Source organism: Pundamilia nyererei, unplaced genomic scaffold, assembly GCF_000239375.1.
Source record: "Pundamilia nyererei isolate P.nyererei 1_Seehausen unplaced genomic scaffold, PunNye1.0 scaffold00161, whole genome shotgun sequence".
NCBI classification, from domain to species: Eukaryota; Metazoa; Chordata; class Actinopteri; order Cichliformes; family Cichlidae; genus Pundamilia; species Pundamilia nyererei.
The window spans coordinates 305,059-332,717 of NW_005187562.1; the positions used below are offsets into that span (position 1 = coordinate 305,059).

Below are 27,659 nucleotides of genomic sequence, written 5' to 3' on the forward strand. Positions count from 1 at the left end.
CATTAGCACCTACGCAAAAAAACAACCACTATATTTCTGTTTTTTCCAAAGAGAAAAGCGAATGGAAACTCAACTCTCATTGAACTCTCACCCTAAATTGTGCGCAATTAGAGGTGACAATGAGTAGGTTGTTCGTCAACATGCGTCAGAGCTTAAAAAAAAAAGTGTGTGGGGGTCACAATTGTGAGCATTTTGTAAAATTATTTCACATTATTAAGCCAGCATTTACATTCTAGCTGTGAGACTGTCAGGACAAAAGCCAAGCTTTGTTCAACTTCACATGCAACACTTTTACTGAACCTTCCAGAAAGGTTTGTTTTTCTTGGCTTATGGGATTATAATAACGAAGAGTCACTAGATGAAAGGATTTTCTCAGATGCAGAAATCAAAACTCAAACCACAAGTTGCTGATGTCATGTTCATTTTTTCTTCTTTCTTTTTTTGCACAGAAATGATACAACTCTTTGAACCCCAAACTGCACTCAGATGAGCCTTTGTTTAAAAAAAGAAAAAGAAATAAAGAGGGAAATCAAACCAGGTCTTCAAACAACATCTTTCTGCTGATTTGCAGAAGAAAATCAGTAATAACTCTATTATTGTTTCACCATAAATGAGAAATGCCTTCTCCAAGTAGAAATGATAATTTTCACTCTTTTGTTCTTAAACTACTCCACCCTGGTTAGAGTAAACATTTGAATGCATTAAACTTCATCCCTTCGGTTATTGAAATTAAAATAAAAAAAAAATAGTTCTAGTTTTTAAAAAAAGATACTATTTTGCCCTTTAGAGTCCCACATAACGTAACATTAGTTACAATAGTTAATTTTAGTTTTGATTAGAAAAGCCTCATCAAGGAAAACGGGGCAGTGTAAACCCAGTGCTGACCCCTCATGCATAGAAGCAGAGAGGGGAAAAACATGGACTTGTTCTTTCACTCCTTAAATAAAAGTCAGTGTTATCCGATTTATTACAGCTCCTTCAAAAAGAACATAGTTAAACACATCACTGTGAGATGCTCTGCAGGGTAGGATCGGTCTTTCAGAGTCTAAAGAAAACATTGGTTTAATCAAGTGGAATCAATTTAAGAGCAACAGGCTTTACTGACAGATAAAGGTGGAGTGAGCAGGAGCTGGGTAGTGCGCCTGTATGACTGAGGAGGACGCTCAGCAATACTGAGTTGAGATGTGAGAGCTGGCGGATGCATTGGGAGTTTATTTTGTGACATCTTGCCACACACTTGGTATCTGTGCAGTTAGTGATGTTCAGGGCAGACAGGTGGAGCAGCTGCTACACTGATTGGATAAATGGATGGATGAATAAAACGCTCTGACTCCATGAGCGGCGTTTCTTTGATCTCTCTGAAATGCACTTTGTCTCTGGCTGCATGCAGTCTCCAGAGCAAAGTCAGGCTAGCTGGCTCTGTGTCGGCAGAAATGGTCTTCATTCTTTGATCTGCAGGAAAGAAAAATTAAATGGCGTAAGAGTACTTTATTAAACGGGGGAAGTGGGACTATTTTGCCACAGGATCCAACTGATTACCTCAGTGACAACCCCCGCGGCGATGGTGGAGCCAACATATCGCAGCATGAAGCGGCCCAGCTCCTTATAGTCTTTGTACAGCTCTAATGACACGGGCCTCTGGGTCTGGATCTCCACGATGGCATTCATGCCCTTACTCAAACACCTCAACAGAAGAGACACGCAAGAAGCAGCATGACATGAATTTGAATATTCTAACAAGAAGTTGACTTTATGGCGAAAAGGGGGTTAATATGATGCCATCTTGTGGTGGCATTTTCAGTGGAGAAATGTTTTGTCACTCATCTGACTGACTTCTTCAGTCTCGGCTGACTTCAGGTTTCCCAACATCATAAACAGCATATTTGCATAATGACTGAAAGTAGAACTACTGACTAATAATGACTAACAATGGGCCATGAGGTCAGTTTCATGATCATTAATATGCAAATTGTCATGACCACTGACCAATAGCCACCGGTATTAATCACAGAGAGTTGGGGAATGGCTGCGATCACAGCATTGTAAGATGGTGAAATATGTACCCTTAGGCCGCCTCCTCGATTCAGAGATGGCTCCTTTTCACGTAAATGGCCTCTTTGACTCCCTGCTCAAACCAGCGTTCCCCCCATGTGTACATGCTCATCATCATTGATATATATATATATACACACAGCAATCCTCCTGGCAGTTAACAGCGTACACTATATTCCTCAGTTTGCAGCTGGGAGCCTGATCCTTGTGGTGGGATTTGAAAGCCTTTCCCAGTTTTGTCAAATGTCCAGCTGGGATAACCACATTTACTCTGGGCTTTTTGATATGATGTTCGTCTGCTTCGCTTTGCACAGTGTCTCTGGGGATTGTGTTCGCTCTGTGTAGTAGCATCCTGATAACACCCAGTTTGTGCTCCAGTGGATGATGAGAATCAAACCTTAAATACTGATTTATATGTGATGGCTTGTGGTACAAGTCGACTTAATAAAGTTGGGGAAACCTGCAGTCAGCTGAGACAAAAGAAGTCACTTGGATGATTGGTGAAATGTTTCTCGCACTGAAAACTCAACGTCCAGATGTTAGGAAGCATAAACCATTTTGCATCAATTCCATCTGCTCTGGCATAAATGAAAATGACAACAGGTGCACTGGAGAGGCAACAGAGCTATGAGCATAGGTCCCACTACAGGATGCCCTCCATGGAGTCTGTGATAAAAAACTGCACATGAGTTTTTTTAGGACTCTGGCAGCGCTCCTCCTCCTATTCCCCCTTATACCAGACTTTCTGCTGGGTTAAGGCCTTTCAACGGCCTGTCCAGCCTTCTTTGTAAAACTGCCCGTTGCCTAGTATCTCCTCCACACTATTGAGACTGTGCCAACCTGGGCGAGCTAGCATGAGGCACAACTAAAAGAAAAAAGAAAAAATCAGTCATGAGGGGTCAGGCAAGAGCAATGATCTATGGCCACCACCTGCAAAACCTCCTTTCTGGGGGCAGTTTTGTCGTTTCCGCTCCAGTTGAACACTTCTCACTTTCATTTATGCCAAAGCAGCTAAAAATGATGCTTCGTGTTATGTTGTGATGATTTTTTTCTTTTTTTTTGAGCAGTGTATGTGCATCTACAGTAAATATCCAAACCACTGTTCGTGTAAAGTTTTGTTTAGGAAAAAGAAATGTCCTACTTAACTAACCACACTTCCCACACATTGACATTAACGCGCTGGAAGGCAGTACCTTGAACATTTTATTTTGAAGGCTATTCATTGTTTCCAAGTTCAGAGAAAAGCTTCAGCGCTACCATAAACAAAGCAAATAATAAAAAACACTCCTAACAACACAATAAACAGAAACAAAAATGCTGGCGTGCATAATTGGATAGAAAATGATGATAAATCCTTTTCCAAACTCACTTTGGTTTCTTCTTCAGGACCTCGCCGCTGCTCTTGTGTAGAACACTAATTAACTTCCTTATGGTGGCCGGTTCGCTGACTGTCTGGTAGTGCAACAGTACCTACACCAAGCGTGCACACATTTCTAAAGTTAAAGCACATACAACTGTGCAAAGAGTCGTTTCACATAACATAATTATGCAATTGTCATCACTAAAATCTTGGCAGAATTGTTTAGGTGTGTAAAAGCAGAGCTTTGTTGGCACTTACTGGAAAGCCTTGTGTGATGGGGATCTCGATATTGAAAATGAGGACTCGAGCTCTGAATCGAGTGCAAACTCGAATAGGTTCTTTGGGAACACAGAACACACAGCCCATACTGGAAGGAAGCAGCCAGAAAATATGTTTGAAAAATAAAGTACAATAAAAAATTTTAAAAAAACACCCTACAAGCAAAATAAACGAAGTCTGTATTTAATCAAAACACTGTAAACCAGACCTCAATACTTATATGTACTGCAAAATATAAATTATAAATTTCCGTTGTTAAGAAATATTTAAAAATACTCATTCAGTTTTATATTAACACATCCTTAGCAATTAATTCTTTACTTGATCTTAATGATGTCCATGCCAGTGAGTGTCAGGCTGACGTGGTCTCCTGCTGCAGCCCAGTCCAGAGCCTCATCGTGTAGAGTAATTCCTGCAGTGCAAAGAGCACAGTGTTGTTCCCCGACTTGCCTTAAGGTGGCAGTGTTTACCACTCATCCACACCAGCAGATGCACACAAAAAAGGTCCACATGTAAGCAGACATCAGGCTTACATTTGTTTTCTTTGTGATTTTGCATAATGTACGCGTGTTTTTCTACTTCTTATTAATATCAAACTATTGTTTTTGTGAGATGCTATCAATCTGTTTCCCTTCAGGTCTACAGAAATTCACTATATGGCTGCCAAAAATAAACTTTCCACCTGTGCAGTGGGTGTTGAGTGATGCTTTGTTGTATTAATGTCAAACCATGACTAACAGACTTTGAGATAAAAAATAATTGAGGTCTCATTTGATAGTTTTTAGTACAGATACTAAAAACCGAGCCATATAAGGTTTTTATTTTTCAGCCCACCCTGATGACATTTCATTTAACAAAGACCGGGAGGGGAGGAAAAAAAGCACATGAGTGCATACCTTTGACAGTGCAGGTTTCATTTGGAGGCATTGCCAGTATTTTGTCTCCAGTTTGAATATAACCAGCCTCGATCTTTCCTGTAACACAGAAGCCTGAACCCTGGTCTGGGAAGAGAAAATCCAACGTCAGCAAAATTGGAGAAATGAAAACAGACATTAAGAAAATAGACATCAAGGGCCCATTTCCATATTTAACGTTACCTTTAAAGACATCGGAGACGCACAATCTGAAAGGTTTGTCTACAGACCTCTGAGGGGCCTTGAAAGCATCTTCAGAGGGGAAAAAAACAACAAAGAGGAAGTAAACAATAAGTAGCGGTAAAATGCTGGTAAATAACATGAGCTGTCCAGTGACCATTGGCGGTGAATCATGTTCTCTGTAAGCAGACTGAGACTGGATGTTGAATGTTTTGAAATAGATGCCAGTTCTATGGAAGCTAAACTTCACATGTCAGGCGGTGTTGCGTGAATCATTTTCAAGTAAGTCACGTCTATTGCAGCAAGCTTACAGTCAGAATGCATGGATTCTGTAGCTTTCATTTCAAGAAAAAAGGTTGCACAAAAACACACTGCTGCAGCTGCATCGTGTAAAGCTGGTTAGATTATCCACATTCAGTGCTAAAATCATTAAACCTAACTCGATGCTGCGAAGCGTCTTAGGTTTTCCATCTGGTGTTTTAACACTCATGCCAACCCAAAGAAAGGAAGTTTGAGTCATTCAATAATTAAATATAATAAATGTAATCAAATATTTAGTCAATTTTATTGTTTAAAGAAAAAAGAAACTTTCAGCTCACACCAGCTGACCTTCCCGGGACTGAACCAGAGATCTTTCACTTGTAAGTTTAATGAACCACCACTACACTATAAACCTTTTATCTCCGGCTGCTGGCAGATTGCCACTCTTGCCTATAGTTTGCATGGAAGATGTCAACTTGCCTGCAACCATTCGCAAACCAAACACCAAGTGATATATAAGTTAAAAAAGTGATGAAAACCAGGAACAGAAAAGATTCACAGTCAAAGTAAAAGTTAGTGCAGCAGGAAGGCACAGCTTTTAATTCAAAGACAAACAGTCTCCACAGTCGGTGTAGGTGGGAGTACTTGCGGTCATGTCTGCGTCTTCCATGCAAATTATGGGCAAGCGTGGCAATCTCTTAGCAATCAAAGCATTCAAAGCAATTAGAAGGGGGTTTTAGTAAGGCACCTAGCAACTTCTAGCAACTATTGGCCAACTGGTTGGGTAAAACAGATTGTTCCCTGTGGCTCACAGGACCACTCTATAGACCTGTGTGACTGAGGCATATGGAAATAAACAACTTACAGTAAATACCTGCAGCTCTTTATGTGATTATAGGGTTTTCCTTGCATTAGTTAACAGCAAGATGAATTTCAAGCTGTCAAACTTGATGATCTACATATGACTAATTCTTCTTTCTGCATACCTTCAAGAACAGTGAGAGCAGAACTGCAAAGGGGTGAAATATAAGTGCTGCAAACACACAGGCACTCCAGAATTTAACAGATTTAAGAGAAACGGCAATATATTTAGATTTACATAAAGACAGCTACATCAAGAGTTTAGTCTACTGACTTATGTTCCAATTTATATAAAGCTTTTGAAATATTTAATCCTGCTCTATAACTATAGCTGGGCATAGGTAGTGCAGTCAACCTTCTTAGGAAACAAAACTCGTGACTCATCACGTCAGATCACACATTTAGAAAAGTAGAGAGTGAAAATGTAGCTTGAGTCAAAAGGCAATAAGCGCTTTCGGCAGCTCGAGACGTGCCACAGTGTATTACCAATCTGCTCCAGCAGGCTCGGCCCAGAGTACCAAGAGGTGAGCTGTGACACTGAGCTCCTGGTGGCAAGGTTTTCTCCTGACAGGCCGCTGGTGGGGATGTAGAAAACATCAGACTCCTGGAAAAGCAGATAAACACGGAATCAAAGAGAGAGAGCAAATATTTACTCACAGCCAAAATATTATACAGATGCAGAGCTATGTCCTCAGACTTCGTGCCGGCTCACCTTGAATCCTGCCTGCTTGAGAAAATGGCCAAGTTTCGAGATGATTTCTTGGAAGCGCTCCTGTTGCCAGTTTACCTGATGTGTAAACGAACATACAGGAAAAAGGAAAAACACAAAGAAACAGAGTTTCCCCTTCAGCACTGCTTTGATATGGAAATGTGTCACCAACATGCCAGTGATTATAGGAAACAAAAACAAAAACACAATCTCACACACATACACACAGTTTCTTAAGGCCTTATTCTCTCCTGTTAAGGTCTTCAACATTCAGAAGGTGTATATATATATAAAAATTTAACTTCTTTTAGACTGCAGTGCTGTCTATGCAGTCCTGCATATGGTGTCAACCAAGTACACCCGCAGTCTCACAGGGTAGATATACCACATGAAGCTGAAGCTGGGCAGTACTAGTACAACAGTGACAGGCTAAAATATCAACCCACTTTTCTAAAATTCCTTCAGATGCCAGATATTACATTTCTTTAAATATATTTGCATGTAATGCTTACCGAACATCACACCACCATATTTCAATCTACGAGGCCTGTTACCAGGCCTTTTCTTGATAGATTAGATTTTTTAGTTGCACTGAAATGTGCAGTGTCAACTTTCACAATGATCTTCAAAACTGCAGAATAATTATAGTCATGACACTGACTTCGAGTTTCCTGGTAACTACAGCAATGATGACCGTGCTTCTGCAGTTATTCTGACCAATCGACTCTTTGATTTGTCCATCTATACACAACAGGCCTGCTCTTTCCCTTATCGTTTCCTATAATATGAACTTCTCCACAATGTTGTTCTTGAACAGAAAAGGGAGATTCTGGGCACACCTTTTGCAACAAAGAAAAAAGATACCTTAGCAGGATTTGCTGGATTCACCCAACGGTGGACAAGCTGAAGATTCTTTTCAACGTTAATTTTTAAACATACCTGCAGGACTGTGTGCTTATTTGTTTAAAACAAACAGACTGCCACTCATATTGTTCAGCTGTAAAAAACAGTTGGTCTTAAAAATGCCTCCACAGTGCTTCGTTTTAGTGCAGAAGGTCTGACCTGGTCCATCTTGTTGACAGCTACAGCCAGCTGAGTGACACCCAGCGAACGCACCAGCAAGGCATGCTCTCTGGTCTGACCACCAGCCTCGAAGCCCGCCTCAAACTCTCCTCTGCTGGCATCCACCACGAGCACCGCCACATCAGCCTGGAGAGAGAGAGTAAGGCAAAGGGGTGTTGAGATTGGCATGCATACGTTTCTGCAGAGGCAGACTTAAAAATAAAAACCACACACTGTAAATTTTCCAAAACATATTCTGTTTGTAACTTTATAAACCACTGCTAATGTTTCCACATTTAGAAAGCATTTGCAATGCTATCAGATTTTAACATGAGCAGCACTGATGCTTTCAGAACAGGTCCTGCTTATATATTGTGCATAAACTACCCTCAAGTCTTAGGGGCTCTTTTTGTTGTTGCTTGTAGTAATTTATATTTGGAGTCATGGCTCTTCTCTGAGCCCTCCCTGCCCTTCCACATACACAAAAAACACACACGGAAAGTGAGAAGCAGGGAGCCAATACAGAACAGAGCACTGATGGGGGGTTTCGTACAATTATTTTTAGAATATTTGATTATCGCATGTAAAATTTTATCGTCACGCTATGAATATTTTCCAAGTTAGTGAAAGAATGAAATTTTCCGTTTTTTACTTTCTGTTGTTATTTTTTCTTTCAGCATTTTTTGAGTTTTTACAGCATCAAAACATAGGCCCAGGAAATTTCTCAGTGTTGGAAAACACATTTAACCTGTGAAAAACTGCAATTACATCAGCTTTCCACCCACTCCACGCATCACAATCTAAAGCCAAAATCTTGTTTTTGTTCACCACATTTTTTTTCCTGTAATCAGTTTTGAGCATGTATATCAAGGGATGTATCAAAGATTCAGTAGCAAAAGTGCACCGACTTAACCCTTGATGTTTATATGCACTTCCTGAGAAAATCACTTTAGAGAACTGCATGAATGCATGTTGTGTAAACCTTTTAATGTCACCACTGGGATAGGTGAGTGCTGAGTTACTTACACTGTGTGAAAATTTAGATTTTTGCCTGCTGGCTCATCTTCTAGCCGTGCCTCCTCCTGTGTCACCATTTCTTTGTTTTAACATTAAATGAAGCCATGTTCTACATTACAGTTTGGACAATTCATGTCGAGTGTAGGCCAGCGTTAAGATACTGCACTGAATACATGCATCACAGCAACTGGATGCTCTCCTCTATACTTTAGTAAACTAAGTAAAAATGGCACAGTATCTTATGCAAAAAGAAAAACAGTCAAAAGTTGAAGAGACAAGAAAGAAATTGCAAAGAGAGCATGCCCTGACAGCCAAATTTATAGCTAAAGCACATTAAATAAAAATAATTAAATCAGCTGACTGACGGGGGAAACCCTATTACTGACATTGGTCATAATGAATGCCCCAAGTGTTTCATGACAAAATATTTTATACTTTTATACTATATACAAGTATAAGCAGGTGGCATTACAGAAATTTCTATTCATTTTGACTTAGAAATTCATGTTCTACTGGAGAAAATACATTGAAAATATCCTCCTAAGTACATGACACACTGTCACCTTGATTTGCTTACAGCAGAAACTCCTTAGTCACTACATGAAGAGGTAAATGTGAGGACAGTCATATGGTAAAAGAGAAATTACACGAGCTCCCCAAAGCAGACACAGACAAGCACACCCATGCCTGCAAAAACACCTTGCGATACCAACACCCAAAACCACCGAAGTTATTTCAAGATGTCAGGGTGCGGAAGGAGGGAAAGCGGCCATTTTAATCGAGAAGTTTTCAAAGTCAGAAAAATGTTTTAGGATCGGTTAGAATTGTTTAAATGGTTGAGTCATATTTGCAGCTAACCAATGGATTGAGTAGAGTACAGCAGAAGATTCGATAAACAGCAATCTATTTTTCAGAAATAGGTTACTGAGCACATAGGTTACTGAAATAGGTATTTTTCAAACTGTATCCCCTTCATTATTATTACATTATATTTATTATTCATCTCATAAATTATAGATGCATTCAAGCCACTTTTCAGTTTCTGATTACTAACCTGTACATAGATGTAGCTTTCTAACTTCATTACTTACACTCATTCATATTCATCTGTAACCTCTTCTTATGAGGTCTGATTTTGTATTTTTGCAGCACTTAAATTTCATCAGGCACGTCCATTTCGATCATTCGTAAACTGTAAATGCGCAGCCCACCAACATCTAGCAACATCTCACTCACAGCCTTGATTTACATGGACTGATCAGGCTGTGTGAAGAGCTTTTCATGTTATACCTGTGCAGCTCCTGTGATCATGTTGGGGATGAAGTCTTTGTGTCCTGGTGCATCCATCAGTGTCACCACTTTAGAGTTTGTCTCAAACTTTGTCATGCCCACATCCATTGTAACACCTCTGAAGCACAAAAAGGGGGGAAAAGCCAACAATTCATTTTTTAACCATTTGATACACTTGAATATGAGAAAATTCTAGATGTTAATAGCGTGCTAAAGTGTCTGGAAGGCCTTATAAGGGAATCCAGATTTAAAGTCCTGGTCATTTCCTGTGTAACTGCACGTCTGGTGGGCGAGGCTCGTAAGTATTACGCATCTGCTTCAGAACTTAGTGATAAGTTGAATATGGATTCCCACCCATGTCACTTTCTGTTTCTGCCGTATTTCGCTTCCGTTTCACTCTGATAATAACAACAGAGTGCAAGCAGGGACAGATTTTTTAACACTATTTTTTTTCCCATGATAAATGCCTTTTGTACGAAATAAAAATTCCATGTCACGTAGGAAAAACAGCTTTCTTGTAACAAATTAACCCTTTTCATCCATCCAGAGCAAACCTGACCGACTGCATCGATAACTCAACAAGGCTTTTCTAATCTAAAGAAGCTTGAGCAAAAAAAGATTCCAAGTTGAATCTCACATCTTTTAGCATAACAGTAGTTACCTGTGAGCTAATAAATCTGATTTTACCCTCAACTTGGAATGCATATATAGGCAAACATTTTTTGGAGTAATAAATATAATGTTATGTAATAAAAATATGTCCTTAAAAACAATAAATGCACATTTTCTCTGCAAATATAAATTTGCTGATTATTATGTAATAACTGTGCACGCATCTTTCACTTTGTGCGCACTTTCATAGTCAATATATACCTGTCTCTCTCCTCGCCCGTTTCATCCAGAACCCAAGCATAGGCGAAGGAGGCTTTTCCTGCCTTTTTCGACTCCTGCTCGTACTTATGCATGGTGCGTTTGTTGACATTGCCGAGCAGATATAGCAGGTGGCCCATCAGTGTGCTCTTACCCGCATCCACGTGACCTGTAGAGAGAGGACTAGCACTGTAATCATAGCGCCGAGTTGAGGGAGAAAGTCATTCAAAAAGAAAATAGGCTCTAAGGGCGGGGAGTGTTAAAGGACTCTGACGAGGAATGGAGGGAGGGATAGACAGATAAGGAAAAGAGGAAGAATGTGCATAGAATGATAAGACAGGTGGGAGGACTGAAAATGATAAAACAGCAAAGGGAAGCCACAGATTGGAGAAGGAAATAAGTAGAATTGCACAAGTGGCAAGGGGGGTAGAAAGAAATGGGAAGAAGGATCGAAGGTTCTGGGCGGAGGAGGGGGGTATCGTGGTAAAACGAAAGGTTTCATAGGCTGTGGGAAACTAGAATCATCTGCACTTCTGAAACTACCAAGTCACTTTTTCTGCTGTAACTGAGAATGAGAAATAATGATTGAGCAACTGAGCTGGTCTGAAGCTCGACTCATTTACTACATTCAACGGTGACATAGGCACAGCCAACCAAACAAGGGCAGCAAGAAGAGATCTTCAATATGATTAACTGCCCAACTGTAAATCGAAATATCAAGGCACTGAACACAGGTTCTAGAATATGAGGGGAAAAACCAACTCTGCAAGAAGTGCCCGATTTAAAAAAACAAAAAAAAGGAACTCCCACTCAGCATACTTTTGGGTATACTCCCAAATTTCGAAGCACTGTGACTGCTGATCTTTCTCTTCTTTTAACGTATAACTTGGATTTGCATGCATTCAAAATACCCCAAAGCATTAAATGTTAAAGTACTATTTAACTGAGTGGTGCACAAAATAGTTCATAAAGGTGGAGCATTAATATTAGTATATTCAGCCTACCTATAACTACCAAATTTAACAGAGGCTTGCCCCCTTGTCTCTTCTCCAGCTCAGCTTTGATATTGATGGCCTGCCGTGCCTTCCCAGATGAACGGCTCAGGGTGGGACCGGTCACGGGCTCGTCCCCATTGGACCCTTTAGATGGAGTCTCAGGGCGTTTGGAGGCAGCTTCTGTAGCTGTGACGACAACACCGTTCTCCCCTGTACTGAGAAGAGAAATTGAAGTGTGAATACGCTTCTTTGCAACAACTGAAAATTATGTCTCGCAAGCTCTAATCTCCTTCTAACCAAACAGATCAGTCTTTAGCTTTTGCTTTAAATTAAACCACAATTTTGCTAAAGGCTTAAATCACAGTCAAATAACTTTTTTTTTTTACTGTTTTAAGAGAACAATCTGAACATGACAACAGGGGAAGGGTTAAGTTACCTTGGAACATCAAAACCCATAGTCTGCTTCTTTCCAGAGACGGTCATGCGGGCCACTTTTGGTAAAACTTCAGAGTCCAGTTTATTGTGAGAAGCATCTCTGCTTTTAGCTGAAAAAAATAAGAGACACAAAAAGGCAAACAAAGGCCTTCATGACTCACACTTTCTCCAAGGAGAAAAAGTTTTTCCGTTTGTTTTTTTTCCACTGTGGTCGCTTACATCTAGACTTTTCTGGGCATGCACTAAGATCAAGGTTAATATAGAAATATTAGCTAAACTAAAAGACATTAAGATTCAATCTTTCAACAATTATCAGAGTAAGTGAGTGGAGCAGCTTCAAACCTCAGATTCACAATGTGTCTAACCAGTCCAGAGAAATAATGTCAATATTTATTGTGTTATTAAGTAGATAATGTTTTGTCTGTGAAGGTTCTCAGTCATCCAGGTCATCGTAGTCAAAGGAGATTGCAAAGAAAAGCGTCTGGACTCCTTTAAGTTGCTTGAAGATAATGTTTTACAACACTAAAACAACCATGCACACATCAGTGATGTCCAACAGATTCAGGTAATGACTATTTTACTAGTTATGGTTGCACGTTGGCATATTCTTGAGAGCAGTAAGAGTGCAGATTGCAATAAGTTGCACTTTGAGCCTCATATCTATCTGATTGCTAGTTCATATTATGCAGCAGTGAGACTTGTTGAGGTCACTGCTTTGTCATCCCAGTCCCAAATGGCCACCGGTCCCAGTCATATCAACCCGTTTCTGATTCATTTAGACTGGGCTGCACAGCCAAGCCTACTGCACACACTGTGCGTCTGTGCGCGGCAGTGACATCCTGGTTCAGAAAGGGTTAATTTCAGAAGTGGCCGTTGCCTCCCGTCTCCACGTAAATAGATCAGTGTGACACAGCATTTCGCAGAATGAATCTTTTGAAAAGGTGTCACCTCAGCAAGTGCAGCACTGAAAGTGAATGCATCCATTATCACACACGCACACACGACTGATTAAAAAAATATGTCCATATATGCACAACAGAAAGCCTGAACTGCTACAAGGTGAAAAGGGCCTAAGATCTAATAAACTGCCACTTCTATTAGTCTTTATTTTATGTTCCTTTCCTTGTTGTATCAAAATAGGATAAACTCCCACACAACCCCCCACTGCATTCCTTCAGCATTTCTATAATGTGTTGGAGTGATAAAACAGTGGATATACCTTCATCTTCTAGCTTTTGTTTAGCATGAATTTTATGAAAACACTACAACTCTGTCAATCCTTGCATGTTTATACCTTTTGTTCATCATAAAAAATACCCTGAGGGAAAATGAGAGGAAAGAGGTGCGATTCAACAGAATATTAATGGACTTTCTCTAACCAAACACTCTCTGAATGACTTGCTCTGCATTAGAGAAAAAGTCCCTTTCACTCAGAAACATTGCGACACAAGTCAGCTCACCACACTCTAGTGAGGCTTTTTAAGTTAATGGCATTTGCATACTGTTGATTCCCACACACTTATCCATATCTACTTAAATGTGGAAAAAGGGGACAACCAAAGCAGAGCTTGCAACAACTGAGATAAAAACTGAAAAACTACACTTAAGAAATGACAGGTAAATCTAATCGACAAAAGAAAAAGGTTCAAAAAAGTACCACCGCTGCGATTAAATTACAGCAATTTTAAAAACACCACCATCATATGAAATCTACTGTTTCAGTTTCACCTGTCCTGCAGTAAGCAGCAACATGAGATGGAAAAAGTACTCTCTGGGGAATTTTGGTTCTTCGTGCAGCTGGGGGCTTTTCTGGTCCTTGTTCAGTGACACAGAGGTTTCTACCACCTGTGTCAACAGGACATCAGGCCACTTGAAAACTTGAAAATCACTTACAATTCTGTATCTAAAGGAGTTGGAGCCCTCTCTAAAATCCAGTCAATTGCAAATCACCCAAAAACCTACATATTAATTGAAATTAGTACAAAGATAAAACATTAAGGGTCAAATTGGGAAATGTTATTGCCTTTTAAAATATGAATGTTAGCAAAATAGTTGAGAAAGCAGTGCAAAATAAAACTATATATCATTTTCTTTGGTGTATAAAATCAAAAATATAGTGGAATCTCTATATGCAAGGCCGTAAACCTCATAGCTCTGATCTTTAAGCAATAAAGGGCGTGGCATTGTAGTGCAGGAGTGCTTTATAAATTGTACACCTACCCAATGTTATTGCTGTCTATATGCAGAATACCAAGTACTGAGGACAATGTAAAATCTACAAATACCAATACTGAGCTTCAGGCCCCGAGACAGGGTCCTTGACAGACAGCCACTGACAGTCTGTCTGTATATAAAAAAACAGGCCAGCAACCATGATGGTAGAGAGACGGGGTGGGTTTGTGCATTTGGATTAGCTGCACAGCTGTAAATGGTATATACAGATTCTGGACCAGGATCATTTTTCATTCAATCAATCGATTAATATAATTTGACAGTAGTTCAAATTATGGTCAACTGATTTCATTCTTATTCATGTTTCACATAAGAGTCACAACTGTTTTTGGAAACAAGGCTAACACAACCTCGTTAGAGCAAGTAAGAATGATACGACAACTGGGAAACTCTAATGAATCTACCAATACACACTGTGATTAAAAAAAACACATCATGCTCTAAAGTATGTGACAGGTTCTTTGCTTTTTTTTTTATGTTTTTTTTTATGTTTTTTCAAAAAGAAAAAAGAAAAACCAAACATTCTGCTGTACTCCTTCAAGTTCTTAAGCAAATGTCAACCCCCTTATTAACTGTGCATGTTGCTTTGTCAAAACACTGCAACACTTTTCCAAACAGGATGGTAACATGAGAAAAATGATTCGGCGCAATATAGCTCCGAGGCGCAGAGCAGGATCTTTTACCTTGTTTGGACTGGTAAGTAAACACATGGTATCCTTCTATCCAGGATTTCTCTATTATAGGGGACCCTTAGTGTGACTGAATGAGTAAGTGAGTCATCTTATTCATGACAGAATAAAGGGAGTGCACCCAGGATATGCAAATCAACCCTCCCTTGTCTGTCCAAACACAGAAACGCAGTGCGGACAAAAGAAAAGGTGAGGGGTGGGGCAAAGACTACACCAACCACTTGAGGCCGCTACAGCCTACGAGACATATAAGGTGTGTCGACTTTATATCAAAATATCTAAAGAGAGACAGGGGTGGGAGTGGGGAGGAATAGGGGAATATTTGAAGTGAGTCACCTAACATTTCTGAATGTGCGCCAGTTTCATCTCTAATTTGTATTGTTACAAAAAACGAAAAAAGGGAAATTAGTAATTAAGAATATATGTAAACCAGTTTAAATCTATTGTTAATTACACGATTTCAACCATAAAGGCTGGAATAAAAATCCATGGGGTTCTTCGGTTTAAATTTAGTCCATCTTCTACCCTAAACTTGTGGATCTATTCTCAATGAGACAATCTGGGAGTCAAACTTCATTCATGTTTGAAAAATAGATGGAAACATGAATGAAAAAGAGACTGCTGGTGGAGGCAAAAGCTATGAGTAGGATCTGACCCCTTTCACGATGAGTCATACAGACCCACAGTGTCAGTACCACAATTGAAGATTTCATAAAATATATATATATATATATATATCTGCTTCTGTGACTTCCACCTACTCAGCAGTTAACCTTTAGTCACAGAAGCTACTTGAAATTCTCACCTAATGTGTTTTTATAGTTCAAAACAGGTCTATAAAGAGACTGTCTCTGACCTACAGCACGACAACCTACAACTTTAATGTACACTGTGGTTTACACTGTTGTCTAAAAAAAGAGAAATAAATAACTATGTCAATCTATTTTAAGTGACATTATTGTTCAGTGCTTTCTTGTTTGAGGAATCTAGAAGTGAACTTTAATGACAGACATGACTGCACATCTGCCCCTTCTGCAGAAAGAACGCCAAAAGACCTGCATGGAAAAATAAACAAGTCTCTATGCCAACTTTAACAGCACCATGCATCAAGCAGGGTAATGATAGTAACGATAGTGAGGTTTTGAAATGACACACTGTACTGTGGCTGGACTCAAGTACTCACATTCTCAAGGGTTACTGTACATGAGCTTTTACCTTATTCCTGTTCAAACCTACATTTTGAGTCATAATTATATTCACACATTAAGATCTCTGTCATCTGTATGTTGCTCATGCATACAGGACCTTTTTCTGCACTTTTACATTATAGAGTAATTGCCACTGGATGATTTATTTTTCTGCTACACAGTGTTTCATATAAAATTAGATGGAGAAACATTTCAAATCTTAACTACTTTAAGAAACTGTGATTCTTTTTTTTATGCACATTTGTTAAGTTATCCCAAAACCACAACTTAACAACCCTCCCACCACCAAAAAAAGGTCAAAGGGTCATAAACTACATGTAATGCTTTAAGAATAAAACTACAGAAGTCTTAGTTTAGCAAATGTTGATAGTGATTGGGAGAGCCTAGAAATCTGAATTTACCATTTATAACAAGCTGCTTAAATATGGTTTTAACAACACTTTATTACAAGGTACACCTTGCTAACCCTGGTTTGGACCCACTTTTTTCTTCAGAAATGACTTAATTCTCAATGGCATAGATTCAACATGGTGCTGGAAACATTCCTCAGAGATGTTGGTCCATATTGAGGTGCTTGCGTGACACAGTTGCAGCAGATTTGTTGAATCCACATCCCAACATCCTTGATGAGAATGTCCCGATCCACCACATCCCAAAGGTGCTCTACTGGAGTGAGATCTGTTGACTGCGGAGGCCACTAGAGCTAAAATAAAACTGATGTTCAAGAAACCAGTCTGAGATTATTTCAAGTTGCTCATGCTCAGTTTGAAATTCAGCACATTGTCTTGACCATGTTTACATACCTAAATGCATTGAGTTGATGACATGTGTTTGGCTGATTAGATATTTGTATTAATAAGCAGTTAAACAGAAGTGTATGCTCTGAATAATATGCAAGGGCTTGCACACAACTTAAGGCTGAACAGTTTTGCCAACATGAAAAAACAAACCCCAACAACAACAACAGCAGGGGCGACTGTAATCTTTTCTGCCATAGAAAGAGCCTAACAGCTATATTATTAATACACACCTTCTTCTAGACATAAATTTTCCATATTTTATCCCAATTTTTGCAAATTTAGAGCATGTCTGAATGGAAAACAAGCATGCAGCTAAGCAGACTTTGGCATAAAAAGTAGCATTCTGCTAAAGCAAGGCGATTAGTGGGTTAAGGATTTATTATATGACACTCCCCATCTGCAAACAATAACTGCAATAACTAAATGAGATCAAAACTTGAAAAGAAGCACTTGGTCATGTAGTTTGACGGTAACTGCAGTTAGATGGGACTAAAAACTTCCCTGCTGCTGTTTGTTTCACTGAAAGGCATTTTATCCAGTTTTTCCCCCCAACACATAGCATGGATTTCTTGGGTGCGTTGCTTGGGAATGTTACCAATATATGTCTGGGCAAATGATATGTCCAGGCAGGTCGCCCAAGCATACTACAGTCTGTCCAATCCCATGTATTGCACTGAAGCCTGGCCATAGCGGGCAATGCTGTTGGATTTATACTGACATGTTAGTATTAGGGGCGGACGTTATAGTCTCAAAATTATATCACGATATTACAGAATTGTAGTGGCACAGCATAAGTCAACTGTAAGCAGAAAACTAGCCTATCAGGTTTTTCCCTGGACCATTTAAGTAGAAAATAACCACTTAACACTTTAACAATAACTCACACTGCAAGAGCTGCACAGCACTGTTACACAAACAAATTCAACCATATTTTCTACATGGGATGTTGTATCCCAGTTTGCGCTTTTAAACCAGTTGCCTAAAGCCCTGCTTTTCCACTGTGTAACCACATCAGTAATTTCCATCCACCGTTTGCTCTTACTGTCGTATGGAGCATAATTAGCGAGTGTTCAGGCAGTTTTTGGTGGAGTCATTTGCTGACATTTGGGACGATCATCCCTGCTAGCATCTCTTCCTTTGTAGAACTTTCTTGTACTTGACAGGTTGTTTCTGCCTCAAGTGGTGAAACACATTTATTTGTTGCTTCCACCTTTAGCTGGAATAGTTTTATTTCAGTTTTCTTTCTTTCTCAACAACCCTCTTCTTTGTTAGAGGGTTGTTGAAGCAGCTCCTTTTCAAATATTCAATCGAAAGCTCACATGGGGCTCTAAGAAATACCAGAGTTTGTCCCCTGGTTGGATGCAATAAGAAACATAAACGCCTGGCATTAAATTTAAAAATAAATTACTATTATACTTGTATTACAAAACAATACCACATGGCACAGCCCTAGTTAGTATGTCTGCATTGCTCTGCCATCATGAGTCAAACTGAGCTGTCAATGCCAGACTTGAAAAAATCAAATCGTGATCAAGATACATTTACTGAAATGCAGGAAGATAGAAAGACTAAAGACGCACCAGAGTCTACGCATGTATAATTTAAAAAACTATATGTTTACACTGGCAGAATTATAAATTAGCAAAATAAGGAAGTGAGATATAATTACAGCCTATTATATCGTGTTTTACAGAGCTATAATCTTACTAATCCACTTACTAGGTTTGCAACATACATTATTACCACACAGACCTATCACAGTTATTGAGGTCTGTGTCAAGTCTACTGTTACAATTCTGGGATGTGCACATCAGAAAATGATGTAGCCTAAGGCTTGGTGATATGGGCCTATGCATCGAGGAGTACTCTGTTACCTGGACAGCAACTCCACTGCTTGGGGGGGGGGGAAAAAAAAAAAAAAAAACACACAGGACCACAAGCAACTAGGTTGTTCGTTGCACGTGCCTGCATACACACAGGCCTCCACCTGACACAAATAAAATCTAATTATAAAATCTTACCACAGCATGGACCCTGACAAAACTTTAAAATAGAGTTATATTTACTGTCTCAGCTCATATTAGTAGCTGATATTTGGGACAGAAAAAGAGCTAGTGAGTGCCTCCAAAGATTTTCAGCTACTGGAAACTGCTAAACAGCTTTCAGGCAAAGTACGAGAACCACTCACCCAAACAATTTCATATTCAAAATCGCATTTTGTGACAATGATTGCATAGTAAATACTGAACAGAGATTCCTTGATTTGTAAGTCAAATATTCCTAACAAAGATTTCTTTATTTATAAGTAATATGTGGTCGTTTAAATGTGTAACATGTTTACTTAGTACAGTATATATATTTGCACGATTGGTATTAGGAAGTAGTAGGACTAGCATGTTAACTCCTGGGAAAGTGTAGCTGTTAACAAATTTGAGGAACTACTGTGCATGCCAGCTGCGTGGTTTTTTTTTTGGTTTTTTTTTAAAAAGACATTTAGGATTTGTCTTGCATTCAACCACAGCACCGAGGTCAAATGTTTTGAATGCAAAATTTTCCATTTTGCCCTTTAACAGAACACACACCACAAAAAAGACATAATACTGACGCATGTAAGTCCAAGTGCATCTGCTTATTTTTGACCACTTGTTAGAACAATAGTATTTTCCAGAGTTGGCACCACTTCAAAACCATAGTTTGTGCAACATGTATGCCTTGCAAGAAATGCAGAGCCTGTAAAGACACAAAGAGGATTTGATCTGTCACAGCCTTTGTGAAAGCTGTGAAAGTTGAGAGGCTTGATCAGATTTTCCTACGTAGGTGGTGTATAAGAGGCACAGCAGTCTATCGGCTGCTGTGCAGAGTCGACATGTGCTTGGCTTGACATTTTCTCCAAGAGTGCAGCTTCCTGCACAAACCCACACAGCGGCTCCCCTTGAGAAAAAAGGACAAATAGCTGCTGGACAAAACCACTTGCTAATAACAACTTGTTCATCTCTTGATTCCCTGAAAAAAAAAAAAAAAACACTATAAAAACACTCTGGACCTGCACATTTTCACACAAAACAGACCACAACACGTCCAGGGCATCTAATTATTTCCAAACACCATTTTCCAAGGACTGCAAGCTTTGTACACTGAAAAACCTGTTTCACCTCTAATGTTTATCTTGCTATTGTTAACACTAACTGTCCTTTATCATTTATCATCTCCCTCAGGCTCTCCTTTCTGGAAGACACCCCGGGGGTCCAGTTTACTCTCTGCACCTGCATGACATTTATTCCTCTTCTACCAACATGAATTCCCACTTAAAACAACAATGAATGAGTAAAAAACAAGAGTGTCAAAACCAGAAATGCCTCAAGACACTTTAGCATAACCGTTTAAAAATGGAAGTTTTACTGCAGATAAACAATGTTTTCTTTATAAAAATGTCTCTTTAAAAACAGGCAAATGCTCTGTTAACTGGTAAAGATACCACTATGACCAACTGTTTATTGTCCTATACTGGCAGTTTACTATACAATTATACATTAAAATAGAGCACTTTAAAATTCATTAGGTAGGATTAGTTCCTTACAACAAGCCAAAAAACGTGTTTAACACACGCACATTCGCAAAAACTGAAGGAGAAGACTAGACAGAGGTTCACTCAGAGCACATAAATTCAATCATCTTTATTTCGAAACAGACAAATTAACCTTTGGCAGTGTGCGAAGACACACCCAGTGTAAATTAAACCCATGTATACAAAACGAAATTAAAATCTTTTACTACAGTATGAACGCATTCACTTTGACTAATTCAGTAAAAGTATATAGTGCTTTCATGCAAAAAAAACCTGTTTTTCAATATTTAACAGTTAAAAGATTTTGCTTGTCTTTGTGTATTCGTTTGTGTGTCTGTACGCATATGCGTATGTGTTCCTCTTCCCTCATGGGAAAATCTCCAGGTGTCCTCTAAACCAAAAAGTCAAACCCATGATCTCAAACACAGGCAGCAGTAAACCAGTACAATGGTTAACTGATCCATATTCCAATAGCTGCAGCACACCTGCAAACAAAGTCAACCTCTTTTGTCTTTTGAGGGTTCATGCAGCTCAGAAAAAAGTCACATCTAGAGTATACATGAACTTTCTCTTTGCTGTGATCATAGAAAAATTAAAAAGCCATTGGCCTTCGAAGCATACAAAAATAAGACTACATTTAAAATGAAGGAGAGAAAGCTAACTACAGCAATAAGAAACAAAAGATCTTTCTAAAAGTTCCTAAAATACTTAAATTGTTCTTTGACGGTTTGCTTGGGTTAGCTAAGATTATTGTTAAGCTGCCAGAGTGAGTTCATTTCTCTTTGTTCTGTATGTGTTCACTTAAAAAAAATACATAAATGCTTGAATAATCTTCTTTCTATTATTTTTTTAACCAGTGATCAGAGTCAGCATGTCATTTTGTTGGACCCAAAAGTTCCTTTACTCCCCATGAATGAGTGCAACCCTGAGTGCTGCATCTCTGGGTTTAGTTCAGTGATAAGAGCAAAAGGGCCCAGATAGAAGTGGGGTTCTCATTCAAAGCAAGTCAAGTTAGCACCAAGGTAGATGCAACTGAATTAAGCGCTTTCCTTGTGGCTACCTGGTGAAAGCTTTCCGCTGATTAGCACGGACGATGTCATCAGGCGAAGGGGTGTCGAAGCGGAAAGGTACAATCGGCAAAAGTGTGGGAAGCTGCTGTTTGGATTTCTCCTGCGACTGAGAGAGGAAGGCCTTGTAATAACTTCCTCTCCTCTGACCTTTTATTTTTCCCTTCAGTACATTTTTCATCCTCTTTTGTCTTCTGCTAGTCTGAACAGACAGAGTAATCGCAAACACTGATGGTTTTGCAAAAACGGAAACATCCAACCCCAATGCAAAAGCAGCTGGAGACATGGGTGATGGGAGGTCACTTTCAAGCTGATGGAGACCTTCTCCATGTGACTGGGCCATCAGTGAAGTCAGATCAATAGTGTGACCTGGTTTAGGTTGTCTGAAGATTTGGTGGTATGGTCTGTGGTCGAGTTCACACTTGGCACCACCCTCTGTAGCACTCTCTTCTGACATGCCAGTCTTCTCTGGTTTTGCTGGTGAAAAGAGCGACGTGAGGGAGCACTGTGACCCATTTGAGGTGGTTGAGGTTTTGCTTTTGTGTTCAGACGCCATATGTGACAAAGAGAGCTGCTCAGAGAGACCAGGTGGTTGCTTCAGTGCATTTTCTGGAGATTCAGAGCTGAAAGGCTTGGGGGAAGTTGAGAAACTGTTGCTGTAATGCTGCGAGGCAAGCTGGGACAATGAGACAGTGCCAGCCAGACATGGGGGAGTGATGCTAGTTATTTTTGATGAGGAGAGAGCATTCGCTAGTCTTTCAGTGCTTTGTGATTGAGGGGAACTCTTTCTGTTTTGGTGCTGGGAAGCAAGTTCGCACAGGGATAGTGTTTGTGCTGGTGCAGCCATTCCCTGAAACATTGCAGATGGTATGCTGCTTTGAGGAGTAAGGAGAGAGTTACTGAAAGCTGGGCTTCGATTTGAGTGCTCCTGGATTAAATCGGCCAATGTTGGACTACCCTTTGAACCACCCAGCATGGCTTTGCCTCCAACCCCAACAGACTGCTGATTTTTCTGCACAACAGAGCTGAGACTCCCAAATCCAGGAGGAGCAGCCATAGAAGAGCCGGCAGCTGCTGTCCTGGGGTTGTTTAGCGATAGACTACTGAGTGACACTGAAAGGATGGAGGGAGGAGAGGCCGGTGATGCTGATAACGTCTTTAAAGATGCCAAAGCTCCCAGTGAAATACTACTCTGACTAGACATAATGGATGCTGTTGTTGTTGCATTTAGTCCTTTGTTGAATGAGGAAACGTCCAAGCCCTGCCTTGTGTCAGCTACTACTGACCCCTTATTCTTTTGCTCGTGCTCAGAGATGAGCTGTGCCAGACTACCACCACTGCTAACACCTGGGCTAATGTTTTTAAGGCTAAAATCCTGCTTTTCACAGCTGCCGGCATTTGGTTGAGATAAGAGGTCACATAAGCTGGATGCTTTTAGTTCGGGTACATGTGGATGTGCATGTTTGTGCCCATGTGTGTTGGCTTCATGTGCCTTGGACGTCATGTCTGTGTGAGAAGAAGACAAGCAGGCTCCTTACCTTACAAAAGCCAAGTGCAGTTGTCGAAGAGGAGGGGTGAGGGGGACCACAGAGCAGAAGTCAAATCAATCATATAGTAAAAAAAAGAGAAAAAAAAGACAGAAAGAAGGCACTTTGTTAAACATTTGTATCACTATACAAATTTGTGTAAAATCAACAAAGAACACTACTGGCTGTTAGGCTTCCATACACCCAATAATGACACATATTTATATAGAAGTACTAGCAGCAGTGACCTATGTTGACTGCGTTTGAGGAGGAAATGGGAAATACTTATCTTGGAACACCCACCTATACAGAAAAATTTTTTCATAGCTATGAAACTCCACAGAAAACCCAAATCTGTTATACAACCCTTTAAATGCCACAAATTAACGTCCTCCCGGTGTGTTACTACACTGAATCACTCAGGGGTAACCGTTTTTAATCAGTGAAACAATTTTATTTTGACCCACTCAAGGTGTACCTTTGTCAGCCACAGCCTCTTGTTTGGTTCTTTGTGGTTGCGGCGCTTTGTCCTGGTTAGCTCGCTCTACTGTACCAGTCTCTTCAGCTGTACTTCTGGTAACTGGAGCAGTTTTAGTGTCTTCAGACAGTACTGCGTCCAGTGCCCTCTGTGGGTCAAATCCACATTTTATGGCTGCCTGGGTCAGGACTGAGTCCGGCACTGCATCTCCCAGCACAGTCCGCATGTGGTCCAGACAGGAATACAGCTTGGCTAAAGAGTACAGCAAATGTTGGACACACACAATAGATTTGTGATCCATACAAAAAGCACAAATTTAAAAAAAGACATCAAAAGTTTAAAGGACAAAATGAACTGGTGCATGGAACCTTTAATTGTAAAAACACAAAAAACAAGTTGAGAAATGTTTATATTCTGAGCCGCAGTTGTGTGCTCAAAAATACTACCTTGATCAAGAGGGTTGAGATTCTGGTTGACAGTAGGGGACACAGGGACAGCCTCATCTTCAAATTCTTCCTCCTCTAAAGGCTCTTCCCTTGGTGCATGTCTTTCTTGACGCGAGTAGATGAACTGATTTGCTAGATAAGCCAAAACCATTTAATTTTAATAGTAGATTATACGTTATCATATATGATGTCTACTTAATGTTGCATATTTTCAAACTTAAACTGGAAATGCAAGCAACTATTGTTATCAATGAGTGTAATGAAAAAAAGTTATTTATTTGAAAATGCAGTGTATGCTTAACTTCAGACAGATTCAAATTAGTCTGCTCCATCTTCACTATGCATCAATGGTAACCAACCTGTTGCTGGTGAAATGCAACAGTAGTCATCCTCCACAGACTGTCCATACATGTCATCATCTTCAAAGTCTGAAAAAAAGAAGAAAAAAACAACACTTAGATGGATACCTTTGCTCATTTTGTTGTGCCTCACACAAACAGTCGTATACACAATTGCAGTAAAGTCCCTTTATGCCAGCTGTGACTTTGCTTTGTCAGCAACTTTATGAATGCCACTGCACACTAGAAACCTGGAGATTTTCCTCTAATCGCTTAACTCTAAGCTTTATTTACAGATATATTCCGCAAATTTACAACATTGGGAGATTTGAATGTAAAGAAGAGCAAGTAAGGAATCTGGTGTTATTGGCACAAACAAAACACTGGATAGTTAGCAAGCTAGGCAAGTAGCTAGCAATAACCTGAGTAAACATTAGTAAATGTAGCAGTTACACACACCTCACATCAGATTTTTTTACTATAACATTAATCCAAAATCTTGGGTTTGCGTGGGTATTAGTAATTACTGTCGTTATGGGACAATTTACCATACGCTAGGTGCCAAGTGACACGACAACAGTGGGATCTTGCCAGTTAAACGAGCTAGCATTAGCCGCTACAGCTACTGAGTAACTGTAAACTTTAGCTTAGCTGTAAACAGCTAACTGGTTTAGCTCTTAGACGCCTTGCCGCGGCATTTAAATGAGAACCGTTTTTGCCATCTACCTTCATCGTAGTTGTAACCTCGAACATTTCTATGACGAGACATGTTGATTATGCCTCCTCTCTCGGCGCCACTGTTATGTTATTCGGTTCACGGACATGTGTCCACTGCCCAGCGAAGCTCCTGCAGTTGCTGCTGTGTGAAGCTAGCCTACCTTAGCAGGCAGGTCACAATAGATTCGACAGTCACGCAAATACATAAATGTAACCCCAACACACAAAAAAATAAAAACAAACAAACGTATTTGTTGTAATTACGTCATTTCATCGACGCCGAGCTTCTGCATAATTAAAGTAAAATAAATAATAATAATAATAAAAAGTTTTTTTCTTCGCTGACGTAACTTCCGTTTGTAGTTGGCATAAGATCTCAACGGGTTTCAAAACGTTTACGCTGTCAGACCTATATTACACTGGATTTATTTACAGCTACAACTCTGTGCATCCGTCAGAGTAAAGTTCTGCAAGCCTAAAATAGTAATATAAGTTGCACCCCATATAAAAAAAAAGAAACATTGCACGACACTTCGAGTTTAACAGTAAATAATAAGAAATAACACAAACCACAACAGAGAAAGAAAATAAATTATGTCGCAAAGAAAGAGAAAACAACCCATCAAATGGAAAAGTTATAATAAAATTACTCTTTAAAACAAAGTGAATGGCTGGGAGAGGACTCTGTCTGACGGAGATAAGAGTATCACAGGAAAATAAGAGAGGTGTGAGGTGGTATGAAATACAGTCTGTAAAGTGTTAGATTTTCTCAGGTGTTAAGTGTCCATGGTGTGAAGAGGGTGGGGGATGCAGCATTTCCTTTAAGCCCTATAGTCTTTTTGCCACCAGGCATCAGGCACCTATAGCAATGGCTGAAAAAAAGAAAGAAGAAAAAAAATTTGCAGAGCTGGGCCTCACATGTGGTGATGCTCGCTGACCTGTGGTTTCTCAGGCTGTGCTTGAATTATATTTTTTATGTTTAACAGGAACAATACTTGTAAATATTTGCTGCACTGAAGCAGAGTGAAGTTTTCCATTTTGGTAGGACACTGTCATAGAAAGATAGAAGCAAATAGGTGAAGAAAATCAGACCAAAACAAAGAAGTGGGGGAGTGTCTATGTGACTCATATCAGTAATAACTGACCTGGCTAAGTTTTCCTGTAACAGCAAAAGCAAATGTTTTTATTTGTAGTTACACTACTGAGCTATCCCTGCCCCCAGGGATAGCTCAGTAGGTAGAGTGGTGGCCCCATGATTGGAAGGTCGGGGGTTTGATTCCCCTGAACAGCTACCCTGAAGTACCCCTGAGCAAGGTACCGTCCCTACACACTGTTCCCTGGGTGCCCAATGGCTGCCCACCGCTTCACTGAGTGAATGGGTTAAATGCAGAGAGGAATTTCCCCATGGGGATCAATAAAGTACACTTTCTTTCTTTCTTTCTACACGGCCTTAAAGATCTGTGGACCTTTAACTGTGAAAAAGGCCTGACAAAATGATAAATAATGTTCTGATTTGCAGTTTTTTAGTCTTTTTCATTTTAACTGTTTCCCGCTTGGATGTTTACGAGGGGGTAACCCTTTTTTCTCTTTCTAAACATAATTGTAACCTGTTTTCAGAGTATTATACCTGGGTGTGCATCACGAGCTAGTGAATGTGATCTCTGCTTTTACAGCTTACTAGGGCTACGTTTGAAAACAAAACAAAAAAAAAACAGGACCAATTCTAATTGTTGTCCAGCCACATCTTTAATGATTCATTGAGGTGTCAAAACTCATCATTAAGGCTACAGGAGGAGGTTTTCGAATGTCACCTTTATGAGAGGAAAGAGTTCGATCATTTGATCTTCAATTTCTGAGGCAACACTTAAAAGGCCAATATATAAAAATCTTAATTCCACAATTTTGCCATCTCATTGGCTTCAGTGCCGATATTTTCAAAGCTTCCCCCCGAATAGGTTGTGCACCGGATGGTGCTGGGACTTTTCCCCCCCGCAGCTCTGTGTTTACAGTGTATACATGAGGAGAAGGCTGATGACTGTCTCTGTAGTTTTGATGACTTACTGCAGAGATTTCCTCTTGTTCCCCACGGTGTTCCCAAACTCCACTTGTCAGAATTCTCAGCGAATCCCGTGCAGGCCTGCGTGGCTGACAGCTGAATCTGACCTTCCTCCACACCGATGAATCATGCCGTTCTTTTTTTACAGGGTTTTTTGACCCAGCTCAGGTGTTCAGATTTTCTAGTTTTAAGTCATACGAAGGAAACACCATAATGTTTCAAGCAAACAAACAAACAAACCAAAACTTAATG

The 27,659-nt window shown here is 39.8% G+C and overlaps 1 protein-coding gene across 4 annotated transcripts; it reads right to left on the reverse strand.

Moving 5' to 3' along the window:
* Nucleotides 1–943: 943 nt before the first annotated feature.
* On the reverse strand, nucleotides 944–25,659 carry hbs1l (HBS1-like translational GTPase). 4 transcript variants are annotated; one of them, XM_005745569.1, is made up of 18 exons: nucleotides 25,361–25,646; nucleotides 24,656–24,724; nucleotides 24,297–24,428; nucleotides 23,851–24,102; nucleotides 12,287–12,395; nucleotides 11,860–12,065; nucleotides 10,859–11,024; nucleotides 9,986–10,103; nucleotides 7,679–7,825; nucleotides 6,620–6,694; nucleotides 6,394–6,511; nucleotides 4,789–4,857; nucleotides 4,588–4,692; nucleotides 4,013–4,103; nucleotides 3,671–3,779; nucleotides 3,422–3,522; nucleotides 1,540–1,684; nucleotides 944–1,452 (listed from the first exon to the last, which is right to left on the reverse strand). In XM_005745569.1, the coding sequence occupies exons 1-18, from the start codon at nucleotides 25,401–25,403 to the stop codon at nucleotides 1,441–1,443; spliced, it is 2,067 nt and encodes a 688-aa protein (XP_005745626.1). In that variant the 5' UTR covers nucleotides 25,404–25,646; the 3' UTR covers nucleotides 944–1,440. The 4 variants fall into 4 exon arrangements, with proteins under 4 accessions (XP_005745626.1, XP_005745628.1, XP_005745629.1 ...); XM_005745571.1 differs by lacking the exon at nucleotides 25,361–25,646 and adding an exon at nucleotides 25,183–25,293; XM_005745572.1 differs by lacking the exon at nucleotides 25,361–25,646 and adding an exon at nucleotides 25,094–25,112.
* Nucleotides 25,660–27,659: the final 2,000 nt, after the last annotated feature.

Bases quoted from the DNA above. Each gene is read 5' to 3' on its own strand.
- hbs1l (XM_005745569.1), bottom strand. From the start codon at position 25,403: ATGTCTCGTCATAGAAATGTTCGAGGTTACAACTACGATGAAG. The intron at 11,025-11,859 runs GTAGGCTGAATA...CTCTCTCTACAG, and splicing joins GTTAAATTTGGTAGTTATAG to GTCACGTGGATGCGGGTAAG. The intron at 7,826-9,985 runs GTATAACATGAA...CTCTCTCTCCAG, and splicing joins TGATCACAGGAGCTGCACAG to GCTGATGTGGCGGTGCTCGT.